This window comes from Pseudorasbora parva, chromosome 25 (assembly GCF_024679245.1).
Source record: "Pseudorasbora parva isolate DD20220531a chromosome 25, ASM2467924v1, whole genome shotgun sequence".
Lineage (NCBI taxonomy): Eukaryota > Metazoa > Chordata > Actinopteri > Cypriniformes > Gobionidae > Pseudorasbora > Pseudorasbora parva.
The window spans coordinates 4,770,642-4,788,296 of NC_090196.1; the positions used below are offsets into that span (position 1 = coordinate 4,770,642).

The 17,655-nt window shown below is 40.7% G+C and overlaps 1 protein-coding gene across 3 annotated transcripts in view; it reads left to right on the forward strand.

Moving 5' to 3' along the window:
- ccdc136a (coiled-coil domain containing 136a) overlaps positions 1 to 17,655 on the forward strand; it is a 44,388-nt gene that overhangs the window by 15,686 nt on the left and 11,047 nt on the right. For all 3 annotated transcript variants that reach the window (XM_067436137.1, XM_067436139.1, XM_067436138.1), the window contains one exon: positions 5,212 to 5,424. In XM_067436137.1, the coding sequence (XP_067292238.1) occupies positions 5,244 to 5,424 (181 nt within the window). In that variant the 5' untranslated portion in view covers positions 5,212 to 5,243. The remainder of the gene's footprint in view (positions 1 to 5,211; positions 5,425 to 17,655) is intronic.

Here is a 17,655-nt window from a genome sequence, read left to right on the forward strand (position 1 = left end):
GAATGCTTCGCTGCCCTACAAGGCCATTCCCAAAGCCACCGCTACTGGATTACTGGATCACTTTCACTTTCCCACCGCGTTCATTTTCATAAAATCAGTTCAGTTAGAGAACAGACACTACAATTAAAAACTGAACGTGTCTTTTCAATATATTGTGATTTAGCTGCTGAGGGAGTGTCAGCACACACGCAGCAGGAGTCAGATTACACGCATCGTGATGAGCTGAATGAGCTCGTGACGAGAGCTGAGGTAAACACGTCCACGCTTGCGGCAGTAGTTCTCAGCGCGTGTTCAGTCTGGCGCATTTTCAGTTAATACCTTTGGGAGATTAAACTTTCATAGGAATTAACTTGAGAAGATAAAATACTGACCAGCTGCACTGTTACCATGAATGCCTGAGGGTGCGAGCTGAGCTGTGAGTGTGATCTCCATCCCCCATGTGTGGGTTCAAAACATGTGGAAATGGCTCCCTCTGCTGGCTGTAGTCTTTAGCCTCTGGCCAAACATTTTACAGATGACGCAAATTGACAATATTTGCTTCACCGGAGTAATTTTTCCAGAAATAAAATGCATAAATCTCTCGTCTCAGGGGGATATGAGGGGGGGAAAGCACAATCATTTGAATATACTCCATGGTTTCTACTGATACAAAGCCATATGCTAATCGCTGAAGTAACCCTTTAAATGCCAGCATGACATGGAGGTTTAAATAATGCTTGTTTTGTTTGTTATATTGACGGCATAGATGCAAACACTAATGAAACAAGCAATAACTATATATATATATATATATATATATATATATATATAACTATATATATATATAACTATAACTATATATATATATTATATTATTTTGTCAGTCTTAATGAGTTGTGTCTGCTTTTATCTTGATTTCATTCTCAGCTTTGGTGCTCAAAGGATTTTTCATGTGATGCTGTGGGTTATTGAACATCCTGTGGGCTGTTTCAGAGAACCATGGAGGGGGTGGCATAGATTATTCATGGATGCCTACATGGTTTCACAAATACAAGATGAACAAACATTAGACACACACATTTAATTTTTTGTATTTTTAAAATAAAAAAAGCATGTGCTACATTTTTTCAATTGATAAACGCTAGACTTTGTTCAATTTTTTTTGTCCCAAAACCATTACAAGGCATGCACACTACGTGAAGAGGTATATCTGCTCTTATGCTGATGCATAAAAATATGTTTCATGAATTCAAGGCAATTTCACAAATGCAGAGCACAAAAATAAATAAATAAATAAATAAATAAATAAATAAATAAATAAATAAATAAAAATGATCACTTCAGGCAAAAATATGTCAATATTTCTGTAATAAATGAAACCTTATTTTATGTATACATTTCAAATATTGTGATGAGTTTAATGAAGTCAAAACTAGAAAATCACAAGCTAGAACCAAGAAAAGAATAAAAGGCTTATACTGTATCATGGATGGGTCACTCTTCAGAGCTAACACTGCACATCCTTTGATATATCACTTCATTTCCCAGTCACAACTTGACTCTATCAAACTTTAATGAAACATCCTCATTCTAGCGACAGATTAATGTCTTCATGGATGAGATTATTCCCACACTGACGTCAGATCTATGTTTAAGAGAATGCGTTTCTTATTACAGCCAATTAGCTCAGCATGCTAAATTGCATGAGCAGAAAGTAATAACTGAGCTTTTCTTTATTTATTTTTATTTATTTAAGTTTTTTATGTATGTTATATTTTTGAAGGCTTTCTTTAATTTGTGTCGTTGATTCATTCACATTATATAGAATGAATTACAAATTTCGGCAAAATTTAGAATTGAAAAAACTCCTTTTTAATTTTAAATGTAGAATCTGAGTTGTGTTGGCCATACCTCACAGGATGTTGAATCTGAAAGCCTCTTTTTCAGATTTTTGTCTAATAATAATAGGATTTTTTTTTTTTCTGATTTAAAAAAAAAACATATATAGCCTAAGTTCCAATCAGAAAAATAAATATAGCTGCAAAAGATGAATGTAGATTAATTGCATATAAGCCACATGATAATATCAGATGAATGTGAAGCAATTTTCATAATTTGTTTCTGAAATGTGCGTTGCCTTCTAACCTTTAAAACATCTGTGTAATCTGTTGTGCTTAAACACGAATGTAAAATGTTTTCAAGTAAATGTATCATGTAATAATTTTGAACATATCATAATATAGTATAATACTGGAATGCAGAAATACACACAGAAAATCATATCACTTAAAACAACATGCTAGTGTATACATAAATCAAATAATTATTGAATTGCAGTTTCTTCTTTCCTGTTTCAGGCTAAATTTGAATGTGCTGTTTGACTCTGTACTTATATCCTTGCAGTTTACAAGTATTTCCCTGTTTGTTTCATTAGAATATTTTTGTAATATATAATATAATACACTGATCAGGCATAACATTGTTATCATGTAGCTATAATATTAAAATACATAATTTATATATTATTCTAATATTGTGTTGCTCCCCCTTTTGCTGCCAAAACAGCCCTGACCTGTCGAGTCATGAACTTCACTAGACCCCTGAAGGTGTACTGTGGTATCTGGCACCAAGATGTTAGCAGCAGATCCTTTAAGTCCTGTAAGTTGCGAGGTAGGGCCTCCATGGATCAGACTTGTTTGTTCCTCCCACAGATGCTCGATTGGTTTGACATCTGGGGAATTAGGAGGCCAAGTCAACACCTCAAAGTTATTGTTGTGCTCCTCAATCCATTCCTGAACCATTTTTGCTTTGTGGCAGGAGCATTATCCTGCTGAAAGAGCCACAGCCACCAGAATACCGTTCCCATGAAAGGGTTTCCATGGTCTCAGCATTGCTTAGGTAGGTGGTACGTGTCAAAGTGACATCCACGTGGATGGCGGACCCAAGGTTTCCCAGCAGAACATTGCGGCTTGCCTTTTTCCCATAGTGCATCCTGGTGCCATGTGTTCCCCTGGGCACATATGCAGCCCAATGCGCAACAAACTGCGATGCACTGTGTATTCTGACACCTTTCTATTAGAACCAGCATTAACTTTTTGAGCAATTTGAGCTAGTATCTCGTCTGATTGTTCGGACCACATGCATCAATGAGCCTTGGCGCCGGTTCACCACTGTTCCTTTCTTGGACCACTTTTGATAGACACTGACCACTGTATGGAAATAGGCTACCCTACAAGAGCACCTAGCACTTACCCATTGTTCCTGCTTCTAAAGAGAAAAAAACAGAGAAAAAAGTTCTCGCTCCTAGGGCTGCGAAAACAAAATGATGTCATTTTGTTCTCGCAGCCCTGGTTTGGGAGTTCTCTCAGCTGGTTCTCGAACATACTCTGCAAGAACAAATATATTTGTTTGTTTTCTCGAGGTGGCAAGAACAAGATAGTACAGTACAGATAGCTACTTCACGAGAAAAGCAGGTGCCGATCATCTGCGTTTCTCCGCGTTAACCACGCCCACTTTCAATCTCTGACCAATCACACAATAGTTCTCGGACACCCACAAGAAAAAAGTTCTGCTCAGGCGATGTGTCGAGAACATAGACAGTAAAAGAAATGGACCGAGCGATCCCATTGACGTCAACGGCGAAATAATGAAGTCAACCTAGGGGCACTCACTTCCTGATGGCTGAGCGAACTGCGCCGGCTCAGACTGAGCTTGAGGACGTAGATGTGACGTGAGCCTCCTGTCTGACAGCTGTAGGTCTTCTAGTAGATGTGGAAAGTGAAATCTGAATCACGTTGTTTAAATATTTTCTCCCGTTGCTTTTGGCTCACTATGGGCTTCTCCCCATTCTTCCCCCTTGACTTTATCAGACTTTATGTCTCCACGTCCCCCTGACTGTCTCATAGACAGTAAAAGATTGCCTGCGAGCGTCTCCTCAGGTCTATACGGTAATTTCTCAACTGTGCGACAGAGTCGCGTTGGTTATGACGCAATCGTTAGCCTATTTTTACAAAAAGCCTTTTATGCATTGTCGTGTTTCTTTAGAAATAATCAATGGACAAATGGAGTCTTTAAACGTCTCAGATGTAAAGTTATTCACTGTCAAAGTGATTCAAAAATGAATGGGAGTCAATGGGATGCTAACAGCAGGTGAGGCTTGGTTAGCAGTGGCCGCCCCTATGGGTGGAACGCTTTCCGAGCGCTAGATTACCCCCTTGGTCGAGAACAAGCTCCGAGAACTCCCAAACGAGAACAAAATGACGTCATTGGAGCGAGAACTTTTTTCTCTGTTCTAGCGGAGTATGTTGCAGCCTTCAGCAAAACTTTTTTCTTTTGGGTGTCAGAGTCCGAGAACTATTGTTTGATTGGTCATACATTTTAAAGTGGCCGTGGTTAATGCAGAGAAACGCAGATGATCGGCACCTGCTTATCTTGTGAAGAATGTAGTGGCAAGAACAAACTTTGTCCTTGCCACCTCGAAAAAATTAACACATTTATTTGTTCTTGCAGAGTATGTTCCACTCTAAAGCAAGAAATCAGAAGAAACAAGACATTTGATTCTTACACACACGATTGCGGAATTATTAGCTAAAATTTGTTTCATCTCACCAAAGCCCTTGAGGCTGAAGAAGACATCCTCAGACTTCTCCTCACCCATTGTGAAAGGGGATCCACGTTGTAGCATTCATTCAAAGACAGGTTGATAATTCACTGGTGTTTTGCATGCGCCTATTTGCCACAAGATGGAGCTATTAATCAGGTTTTTCATGTATGCTATGAAAAAAAAAAAAAAAAAACTCAAATGTAAGATTTGTGTGTTTGTGTGTGTGTGTGTGTGTGTGTGTGTGTGTGTGTGTGTGTGTGTGTGTGTGTGTGTGTGTGTGTGTGTGTGTGTGTGTGTGTGTGTGTGTGTGTGTGTGTGTGCCATAAATGAGTTATAACACCAATGCTGATGATTTAGGTTGTTCTGAGGACTTGTGTTGTACGATTATATAATTTGTGACTATTGACTTAAGTGATGTTTAAGATTAAAATCTGATTAAATGGGCTGTGTAAGTGTGTTAAAATTCAATTGTTCATTCTGATTATTTATTTATTTACCATGATGCAGAGCAGAAACTAAACCGAAACCAAAAGAATTCCTTGAATTATTTCCCAGCTCTTAAGTTTGTCGAACACATAGAGACATTGATTGTTCAGTTGCAAACACTGTTTATTTTTCCTTCTGCTCAGGTGACTCAGTGATCTGACATCAGGAGAGTGTCATGAGCACAGAAAAAGAGCGCAGCGTCCTGAATGATGGCGATGAGGAGAAGGAGGTGAAGGATGAGAAGAATGGAGAAGAGCTGGAGGAGCTGAGGGCTCAGGTACTGCAGCTCCTGCTCGAGCTGGAAGAAGCTCGAGATACGTCTCAGAAACATGAGGAAAGCTTTCTGGAGCTGCAAGGTGAGACTTAAAGAGGTCATGTCATCGTTTTTAGTTTGTTATTTTCTTTATTGTATTATTATTTTCTCTCTCTCTCTCTCTCTCTCTCTCTCTCTCTCTCTCTCTCTCTCTCTCTCTCTCTCTCTCTCTCTCTCTCTCTCTCTCTCTCTCTCTCTCTCTCTCTCTCTCTCTCTCTCTCTCTCTCTCTCTCTCTCTCTCTCTCTCTCTCTCTCTCTCTCTCTCTCTCTCTCTCTCTCTCTCTCTCTCTCTCTCTCTCTCTCTCTCTCTGATAATTTGAAATAACCACTAAGGTTTTGAGTCACATGCCACAAAGTTGTAGAAATGCAAGAGTCATTAAATGAAATTTATGTATACTGTGCCCAAAGCGCTTTTCAGTCATATCAGGGGTCTGTCCTCACCCACCACCAGTGTGAGCATCCACTGATGATGGGACAGCAGACACAAAACAACGGTGCCGGTACGCTCACTTCACACCAGATATAGGGGGATAGGAGAGGATATAGCCAATTCAAAGCATAGAGATTATTAGGAGGCCACTCAGGCCAGGATTAATAAAGGTTAATGTAGGGAATTTGGCTTGGACACTGGGGTAACACTAGGGCCCTTTTAATGATCTGAGCGCATGGTCGGTAGGGCATGGCACAGTTGCACTTAGGGAGTATTTTTAAATCACCTTTATTTATATAGCACTTTTTACAAGTCCAATTGTTTCAAAGCATCTTCACAGTGTTAACAGGAAGATAATACAATATAATTGTATTCGGATGTAAAGCCGGTCTGGTGAAAATGGTGATGTTATCCATCTAATTTAAATTATCATAAAGTGTCAATGCGGGCAGCTTGGTAATATAGTTCAAATTTAGGTTTCCCCAACTGTGCAAGCGAAAAGCCAAAGAACGGTGGCAAGGAACCAAAACTCCTTCAGGGCCAGAATGGAGAAAAAAAAAAATTTTCTGCAAAAATTCCTCTGATGACGCAAATATCGTCAGTTTGCGTCATTGGAGGAATTGTTGGCCTGAGGCTAAAGACTACAGCCAGCAGAGGGAGCCATTTCCACATGTTTTCAATCGCATGGGGGCTGGAGATCACACTCACAGCTCAGCTCGCACCCTCAGGCATTCATGTGTAGCGACTCAGGCAAATCAAACACACAATCGCCAGTTACATTTAACAAATCTGCTTTGAATGCTTTGTACTGAGTAACAGACCTTCCCCCAACACAACAGAGAAAGATTCTCCGTTACCCTGGAAATCATCTGATAAGACGTTTTACGGCCCAAAAGAATTTGGCCACATGAAAAGTCCAGAGTTAAAGACACAAAGCTTCTAAAACACACGCTTTTGCCTCAAATTATAGACAAACCATCTATAAATGAACATGCACCCCAGGACATTATATGTAAACACATAACTGTCTTGTCAAATGTTTCTTCTGTAGGGTATTTTGCATCTTTTTGTCTTTGTCTTAACAACTTACTAGTTCAGGTAACCTCATATATGTCATGTCTCCTATCAAATTAATGCTCACTTCACGACTTACACTTCCGTGTATGTCACTTATTCAGAGAATGCAGTGTGTGTTTGTTGCATTAATTAGAGTATGAATGGGCAGAGACCCATTGATTCAAGCTTGAAACAAACAGCCATAAAATCTCCAGAGAAATTTCCCGCTTGGAAATCCCAACAATCTTATTGGTCAAGTCTACCTCAGGAGGGTGGGACTACTCCCAGACCTTAATAAGAGAGGTGCCCAGATGCCCTCCCTCTCTCTTCTCTCTCTGGCTGAACCAACACGTCATCGTGGGTGGCCCTTGAGCCAGGCCACCAATGCAGGCCCTCCAAGCAGGGAAGGCCTCCGTACACAGAGCCATGTGCTGTGTGGGACCAGAAACCCGAGGCCCACACACGACTTTTGGGCCAGCTGGCCCCAACACTTCATGTGGACCTTCTTCGACCATCAGAGACTCTGCAAGTTCACCGTCGTTCCTTCACTCACCACGGAAGGAATCATGCGTGGTAAAACCCATCAGACCAAACCATCGAACTTTCTCCTGCGATTTCCAAATTGCTGTGTAGTGAGTAAAACTGTAACCCTCTTTGTTCAGACAAAGGGGCTTGTAGTCACCGATGGTTTCTCTCAAGGTTTCAGACTCTTTCGACTTCATCCATCTATACTGACCCGGTTCTCCTAACCACTTTCACTTCAACTCTTGCTGTGTATGTTTTGTGTATGTGTTTCATGTCTCGTTCGTGATTTATAGATATTAAATTTTGTGCACAATATATGTTTGGTTCTGACTCCCTGCCTGCAAACAAATTTTCCCTTAAATGATCGATCTGGTTATGCGCTCTAAGCGCTTATGTAAATAAAAAGGAAGAATATTTTTTCTGTAGCCATGAAAAATATCCTTTTCTTAGAATTAAGTAATAATCAATACTGAACGTTCACAAAATGAACTGATTGATTGATTTCAATATTAATGTAGCTACATAAAGTTAATCTTTTTAAATGATTCAAATATTCATAATTAATCATAATGAATTATGAATAATTATTAATATTCCCTCTAAGAGCTAATTCGCTACACATGTTTAAACGGTGCGGCTGGAGGAGCAAAGTGAGTGTTTTAACTTCTCAAATTAAAAAAAAGTTAAGCTTTCAAAGGCATGAACTGAAAACACGGCAGACTGAACACGCGGTGTGAATATCCTGTGAGTGCAGTCACGTTTACCTCAGCTCTCATCAAGAGCTCATTTAGCTCATCACGATGTGTGTAATCTGACTCCTGCTAAATCACATTATATTGAACAGACACGTTCAGTTTTTAATTGTAGTGTCTGTTCTCTAACTGAACTGATTTTATGAAAATGAACGCGGTGGGAAAGTGAAAGTGATCCAGTAATCCAGTAGCGGTGGCTTTGGGAATGGCCTTGTAGGGCAGCGAAGCATTCTGGGAATTGTTGTCTTTATTCCCCATGAGACAAAAACACATTTTCTGTCTTTTCTCAGTCCAAATTAAAAAATAATTTCACATTTCTACTACATTAATGACCCAGTTTAAATACAGATTCATCTTCCCAGCGCTGAAGTACTCCTTTAATTGACAAGGTCTCAGCAGACACTCTAGGATGAGCTGGTCATGTCTGGGTTCAGGTCCAGCATCTGATCTGGATACGGCCTGGATCCGGCCGACTGCAGTAAACCTCGGGATAAACAGAGAGAATAACATTAGTGTGGATGCCACTCTTCTTATGACGTAACGAGTACATCAGGCGTTATGGAAAGTTTTCCCGGTTCCGGCTGACCTAGTTAATGCAGCCTAACAATCATTTCAGTTGAACTGGCCAGAGTTTTGAGACCGCAATAGACGTGATGGAGTATAATGTGTTAAGAGCTCGCTCAAGTACTGGGGAGCTAAACCATTTAGTGCTTTGTAAGTAGTAAGCAAGATTTTTACATTTATATGATGTTTAATAGGAAGCCAGTGCAGTATTGACAGAACTGGACTAATATGATCATACTTCCTGGTTCTAGTAAGAACTCTAGCTGCTGCGTTTTGGACCAGCTGGAGTTTGTTTTATTAAGCGAGCAGGGCAACCACCCAGTAGAGCATTACAATAATCTAGCCTAGAGGTAATGAACGCATAAACTAACTATTCAACAATTTAGATATATTTTTGAGATGGTAGAATGCAGTTTTACAGATGCTAGAAACGAGGCTTTCAAATGAAAGATTGGTATCAAAGAGCACACCCAGGTTCCTCACTGACGACGAGGGCTTGACAGAGCACTCATCAAGTGTTAGACAGTATTCTCGGTTACTACTTGTGGAGCTTTTCTGTCCAATAATTAAAAATTCTGTTTTTTCTGAATTAAGTTTCAGAAATTTACTGGTCATCCATTTTTTATACACTGAAAAAAGATTTTCATTCATCCAATTAAAAAATTTAGGGTAATGGTTCACATCTATATTTTATATCTTGAGCCAATGAAAAATTAATTACTTGCCCTAAACAATATTTTCTATGTCTTTAAAAGCTAATCTATATAATTTGGCACAAAGTATAATTTTCTTGTTGAAGAAAGTTAATTAATTTAAATTAGATTTTTGATCTAAACAAAAATATATAGATTTAATTAAACAGTTTTTTTCTAATTTAAGAAATATGTATTAGAAATTATTTGCTTTATCCAATCAAATATATAGATTTAATTAAACAAGTATTTCTTATTTTTGAGTTAATAGAATATATTTAAACAAATAAAAATAAATTTAAGCTAGTAAAAAGATAGTTTTAATCAAACATTTTTCCCCCCGTTAAGGACCATTTAATCTCATTAAAATGAATCAAAAGGCATCTATATTTATTAACTTTTACTTTCACATCCACAAAAGTATTTAAGGGTCAGATTTGTAGGCAAACATTGCCCTAAGAAAACAGTCTTAAATTGAGAACAATGCAGTGAATTAGGGAAATACAAGAACTGCAGCTGAAAAAGCATCTCAATTCTCATTGTCTTTTAGGATGCTACAAATGTTATCCAACTGTGAAAACAAATATTGTTAAAGTCAGGAATTAAAATGTCCGGTCTCGTAAACAAGTAGCTTTTAGAATGCTGCAGAACGTAGTACTGCAACTTGCAGGGTTAAACTGGGAGCCCCTCATTAAGCTCAATTGTAGAGCTGGTCATAGAGCCTCTTCACTTTGTTGGACATGCCTTTTGGGTCTAGCTCCATGATGACTTTCTGGATATATTCAAATGTCAGTTTCAAACTCTTGGGATACTCTAGATTGAGGGCGACTGATGCCAACTTGCTCAGAACCTCTTGTCCCTCGAGTATGATGCCAATGTCTTTGGGTACAGCTTGTGCATCTCTGATGACAAAGATGGCCATGGTTTCCTGTTAGAGAATTTGTTCAGCCCCTTCCTTCTCAGAAACCTGGAAAATAATATGGGGAGGGGGGGGGGGATATTCTTTATAACATAAAGAATATAACTAGCCAGAATTAAAAAAAAATGTTTTATAAAAAAAATAATATATATATAGGGTTTTAGAGGCTCAGGAGGGGAACGATGGAGAACATTGAACACACACACACGCTGGACACAGGAGATCGCTGGAGACTTGGAAGCAGACGTTGGAGACGGGTAAGAGTCTTCGAGGGAGTCCTTAAGGTAAGCATAAGAAGTTAGTACCTTATTGCAAACGAGACCGGACAGTGACTGGGTGCGTGTGTGTGTCTTTTGTGCTACTGGTGATGGGCGTGGTAATGTGGAGCAGGTGTGTGTGATCAGAACTCAGGTGAAAGTGATCGCTGTGGGTCTGTGACGTGGGAGCCTGGCGTGTCTGTGACATTACCCCCCCCTCCACGGCCCGCTCCTGAGGGCCGAGGACCCCGATGCTGTGGTGGTCGACCTCTGCTTCGAGGTGCAGGTCTGTTAGGATGAGAGGCATGGAAAGTTTCAAGCAGGTTAGGATCAAGGATATCATTTCGGGGTACCCAAGAGCGTTCTTCAGGGCTGTAGCCCTCCCAGTCCACCAGGTACTCAAGGGTGCCACCACGACGTCGGGAGTCCAAGATCTCCTTTACTTCGTAGGCGGTTCCTTCTTCCACGATGAGTGGGAGGGGGGTCTCCTCGGCAACGCCAGGCTCTGTGGAGGAAGAAACAGAAGGGTAGTGAGGTTTGAGCAGGGAGATGTGAAACATGGGGTGAATTCTGAACTCAGATGGAGCTGGAGCTGGTATGTGACGGGGTTGATCTGCTTCACTATGGGATAGGGACCAATGAACCTGGGACTGAGCTTCCTGCATTGCAGACGTAGACGGATGTCTCGTGTGGACAGCCAGACCTTCTCTCCTGGCTGGAAGATGGGAGTAGTAGCACGACGAAGGTCTGCTGTCATCTTACGTCTGCGCAGGGCTTGCTGGAGTTGATGGTGCGCCAAGTCCCAGACCCTCTCGCTCTCCCGGAACCAGTAGTCGACCGCGGGGACGTCCGATAGTTCCCCCGATCATGGAAACAATGGAGGTTGTTATCCCAACACGCACTGGAAGGGTGTGAGTTCGGTGGTAGCCTGACGAAGGGAGTTCTGAGTGTACTCGGCCCAACCTAGGAACTGGTTCCAGGAGTTCTGGTGACCGTGGCAGAAGGTATAGAGGAATCTGCCGATCTCCTGGATCTGCCTCTCCGTCTGCCCGTTCGTCTGTGGATGGTAACCAGAAGAGAGACTTACGGTCACACCTAGGAGCGACAGGAATGCTTTCCAGACCCGGGAAATGAACTGCGGTCCTCGGTCCGACACGATATCCTCTGGGATTCTGTAGTATCTGAAAATCACATTAAACATTAATTCTGCAGTTTCTATGTATACATGTATATGTATTTTGTGTGAATATATTTATGCCATATTCACATCAGTGTTCTATCAGCTGTGACATTAAAATATAGCAAATTTAGTTTGACCAATACAGTAAAAAAAGTGCAAGGAATATTTAATTACTCTGTCTCACCTTAAAGTAGAGTAAGGAGCAAGAGCGGGAATTATTCTAAATTGTTCGCCATCAGACATGTGGTCTCCAGCGCCATCACTAACGTTAACGTTACTGTAGGCAAGAGCCGTACAAAATGTCTACATGAACAGACAACGTTAAAACATCAAGAATTTATTTATAAAGTATTTTACGGGGCTTAAAAAAATATGCCCTTAAATAAGCCACATATCCTCTATGTAGATATCAGAAAACAAATTAAAGGTGCCCTAGAATGAGTTAAAACAATATGTTAAATTGTTCTCTGATAACTACATAGAGGGTATGTGGCTTATTTAAGGCCAAAAATTGTCCAGATACAGTTGTACAGGTCCATTTACAACCCTATAAATTGTCCCTAGGATGTAATGCTCTGTTTTTGCCTTATTTGGAAGAGTCATGAATATTAATGTTGAGCTCTGCTCTGATTGGCTTATTTCAGCAGCTCACAGCAGTTCAGGAAAGCGGCTCGTGAGTCCTGACCGTCCTCACAGAACACAGACCGACTAATTGACACTTTAAAGAGGGGGTGAAACACTCAGTTTCAGTCAATCTCATGTCAATCTTGAGTACCTATAGTATTGCATCCTTCATATCTCCGATATAAAAGTCTAAAAGTCTTTAGTTTTATTATATTTATAAAAGAAATATGGGCTGTTCCGAGTCTTTCCGGAAAAAAACGAGCGCCTGGAGGAGTATCGTGTGGGCGGAGCTAAAGAATGACGAATGCGCAAAGCGGTGAAGTCCTCAAGGGTGGAGAGACCCATGGCTATCGATCTCAGCTAATAGATTTGATGAATAATCTAATTCGGAGGCTGAAATAGAAACAACAACAGCAGGACGTCCGTCTCTGTGGTATGGACTGTATTTAGTGGCCTGTCAACATTTGTCTTTACTCTCAGTTTATGAGGACATGATTCGGTTTATGGACTATTGTATGCGACCAAACCTTAGTAGCAAGCAAAACGGTTTTGCACGTCAGACTAGTGTAACGTTATACAGAGAACAACAATGGAGTCCGTTAGCGCATTTGAATGACGAAGCACGCGATCGTGTCGTTTACTGATGTTTACTCACGTGACAATAGCCAACAGCACAGACATTTGAAGCAGTTTTACTCACCGGCTGCTTCCAAAGCAGGACCGAACCTTTATCGCTGGGACCGCTCCGTCAAAAACACACTTCTTGGAGTGTGGAGATCCACTTTGCGATCCGACTGAAGCATTTCTGCGTTCAAATCAGTTCAAATGCAGCGCTGCCTTCCCGGAATGCTGTGCTGAAGCGTTGAAGTCGCTTAATGTCAAAGTGGAGGAATGAAGTGGAGCGCGGCACGGACTATAACGACATAAGTGTTCACGGACGACTGGATCTGCACCTGAGAGTGTTTACGGCGTGCATTTCCTCTCTCGCTCTAGTCATGCGCGCACCCTACCGGGAGAAGAGCCGTACGGCCCATACAAGGACCTTCCGCTCTATTAACGTCAAGCCGACCCATACTCGAAAAAAACTCTACGAAACTTGTGAGAAACCGGAAGGAGTATTTTTAACACAGAAATACTCCATCAAACGTCCAACATTAGTTTTTGAAACTTTGTCAATGTTTAGGATGGGAATCCAAGTCTTTAACAGTGTAAAAAGCTCAGTATGCATGAAACAGCATTTCACCCCCCCCTTTAAGCAGAACATCTCAAATGGAGATTGATAAAATGCAGCTTACTTGTTTATTGGTGTTTTCAGATCATCTGCGCGAGAGAGAGAGAGCTCGTGCTAGTGTCAGATCTATCAGTTTGTATGGCCTATCTTGTATGCAATCATGCTCTTTTTCCACGAATTGTGAAAAACCTCCAGTTTTATTTTCTTGCAGCTGCGCTCCATTTTTCTGGCAGCTGTTTTGAGGGCCCGAATGTGCTTGTACCACAGCATTGGACTATTTTCTTTAATCTTCTTTAAGCAAAGGGGAGTTCTGTGTCTAAAGTGCTCGAAAAAAGAGAGTCAATAGTTTCTGTTGCAACTTTGATTTATCCTGCTATCTGGGATGCTGAGGAGATGGAACTGATAAGGAAGGTTATTTACAAAGCAATCTTTAGTGGCGGCAATAATAGTGCTGTCGTATTTGAAGCGAGGGGACGGCTCTGCAACCTTAGCTAAATTAAGTGTACATGATACTAGGTAATGATCTGAGATGTCGTCGCTCTGCTGCAGAATTGAGTGCGATGAGTGGGTCCTGACACGTGTTGCCTAACTCCAGTAGTAAGAATGTCTCTAAATGCCGATCCTAATGCGTCTTTTTCATTGTCTACATGGATATTAAAATCACCAACAATTAGTACTTTATCTGCTGCCAGTACTAACTGATAAAAAATCTGCAAATTCTTTGTTAAAGTCTGTATGTGCCCTTGTGGCCTGTATACAGTAGCCCACACAAATGTATTATATCTGTTGTTTATTTGTTGGATATCAATTACATTTTTACGTTATGTTTTTTTGTATTTACTAATTCAGGGAACAGACACAGTCTCTATGTGATAATATCTAAGTGAAAGAGTCTCTATGTGCTGGGATTTATCTGACTCTGGTGACGTGAGACAGCTAGTAGACGGTTGGTTTAGCCAGTTTGTCTCCTGTATTATTTTCCTGTTTAACACTGAAGCTGCTTTATCTGCATTTTAAAAAAGTACTATATAATAGGAATCCTTTTATTCTTAATATTTCAAAATAAAATAAAAATAGTATTGGTTCACAGGGTGAATGCCCCCTGCTGGGCTCACTAACACCTGCAGCAGGTTTTCCCAGGAGGTCTCACATCCAGGCTCAACCCAGTAGGTGGTCAGTCTAGGCTACAGGGTGATTGAGTAACTTTAAGCAATCAATTATTTATAATAGACTACATATTATGTATACAGTTAATTATATACTTATAATATCTGCATAAACCATATTAAAATTATACAAAACCTAATAATTGTAATGAATTTTGTATTGGACAAATGACTAATAATATTAGTATCGTGCACAATGTCCTTGACAACATGTTTCTTTACTGAAAGTTATTTGTCAGAGATATAGTTGTCCGTCTAATAATGATCCGTCTGCCTGTCAGTGTATTTAGCTCCATGAGTTGTTTTACTCAATGACAGGCCCAGTAAAATAGGTTCTATATATAATCCTTTATGGCTCTTTAATGAGTCACCTGCTATATGGCAGACAGACTCCTAGGACTCTGGTAATGATCTTAGTATGCGGGGGTCTGTGACTGTGAGCTGTTTGTGTGTAACACGACAGGCATGTGAAATGACAGCTGCATGCTGAGGGAAGATTCCAGGCTGGTTGTCTTGACCAGCTCTAGGGCAGCAGATGCTTTTATTCCTGGATCATCTCCAGTCACCAGCATGCTCTGCTGTCTCTGCTCATTCATGATCGCAGACATAGCATAGATCAGTCTCATCTGCTAAAGTTGTTCAAAAGAGGTTTCAAGTATTTTGAGCTGCGCACTTTGTGACTGTTTTCTCATGCCTGAAACATAACATAGAAACAGAAATTAGACACTCTGAAACTAATGTTTAAAATATGGGGGATGAGATACTCTCCATGTATTAACATGTTTTTATATACACCAATGTATGTATACAACACAACATTTTGTCCTTAAAAGAAATGGGCAAGCGTAAGGATTTTGAGTTTGACAAGGGCCAAATTGTGACGGCTAGACGACTGGGTCAGAGCATCTCCAAAACTGCAGCTCTTGTGGGCTGTTCCCGGTCTGCAGTGGTCAGTATCTATCAAAAATGCTCCAAGGAAGGACCAGTGGAGAACCGGCCACAGGGTCATGGGCGGCCAAGGCTCATTGATGCACGTGGGGAGCGAAGGCTGGCCCGTGTGGTCCGATCAAACAGACGAGCTACTGGAGCTCAAACTGCTCAAGAAGTTAATGCTGGTTCTGATAGAAAGCTGTCAGAATACACAGCAAACACCTCGCAACTTAAGGGTCCTGCACACTGTGCGATTTTTCAAAATCCTTTGCGAATGTCCCTTGTCAGACTGTACGAACATGATCGCCATGTCACACTGTAAGATCTCAGTTGGCATTAATGTCAGACTGCACGATAGTGAAGGCGCGCTAAAAACGGACGCGTGCAAGAAAACTCACCCGGAGTTCATATCATCAATGAATGACGCGTTGGGTGACAGTGAGCTGCATTACACACGGGACTGAAATGCTGGCTACAAAGAAATCTCTAGCACTCGTTTTGGTCATAGTTTGTCTTGAAAAACTGAGATATTTGACTGTCGTCGTAGGAGAAGTCACACTGCAGGATTGTGTGCCAAATCTTCTGACACTGCCAGAATTTCTTCTGAGGTAAAATTTGATCGCAGCGCTCATTAATCGGCTGCCGGTGAACATGTCAAACTAACGACCAAAGACGTCAGATTTTAGCCTAGGATCAGAGGAATCTTTTAGGATTTCCTAAATTTGTCTCAGACGGCCAAATCGTGGCCAAAATCGCACAGTGTGCACCCGGCTTTACATGACTTAAAGGATCTGCTCCAAACATCTTGGTGCCAGATACCACAGCACACCTCTGACATTAAGATGGACAAAGCCTCCTGTATGTTCATAGTTCAGGGAAGAAGGAGACGAGAACAGGCCTGGTCCTCTTCCCTCTTGCACGGTTGTCACTCCTTTATCCTTCCAGAGCTCCTCCATGAGACTCAAGAACAGTGTGGTGCACAGGTGATCTTGATTAGTACTCAGCCTCACTCCTGCTGCTTCCCAATTTGCCTACTTATACTATGTCCTAAGAGTACTCATTTTGTGAAGAAAAGGTACATACTTTTGAGTGTGTAGCAGAAAAATATGCTTGCTTTGAGACACACTGCTTCGTCATCTTTAACGGACTCTGTCTCTTAGTTACGTGCATCCCGTCAGTCATTGTCACAGTTCAAATCCTCCACATTCAGTTTAATCTCCTATCGTATCAGCGAAAAATGTAGCCGCTCGTCGATCTGCCATGTGTGTGTCTTTAATGCAGAGACTCTCCTCGTGTTTGCAGTTTAAATATAATGATGACTTTAAAAGTTAATGGCCAAACATGTCATTACAAAAGTTTGCAATGCTGCTGCAGGTTAAATATAATGTGGAAAGAACTGAATCAATATCTTTTCGTCAGGTTAAATACTGATAATTGATAATTCAAACCTTTATCTAAATCTCTCTACTTAAAGGGTTAGTTCACCCAAAAATGAAATTGATGTCATTAATGACATCAATCGATTCGGATCGCCAATGTCAAGTAATTTCAACAGTTTGGCAGTTTGACATGTGATCCAAAATGCTGAAATCACGTGACATTGGCGATCCGAATCATTGATCGATTCACTGATTCATGGCCGTTCTATATTTGAGGAACCCGGAAGAGAAGCCAATGCTGAATAAAGTCGTAGTTTTTGTTATTTTTTGACCCAAATGTATTTCTGATGCTTCAAGAGACTCTAATTAACCCACTGATGTCTCATATGGACTACTGTGATGATGTTTTTATTCCCTTTCTGGACATGGACAGTATAGTGTGCACACACTTGCATACGCTCTCAGACTAAATATAAAATATCTTAAACTGTGTGTGAAGATGAACGGAGGTCTTACGGGTGAGGAACGACATTAGGAGGAGTCATTAATGACATCAATTTCATTTTTGG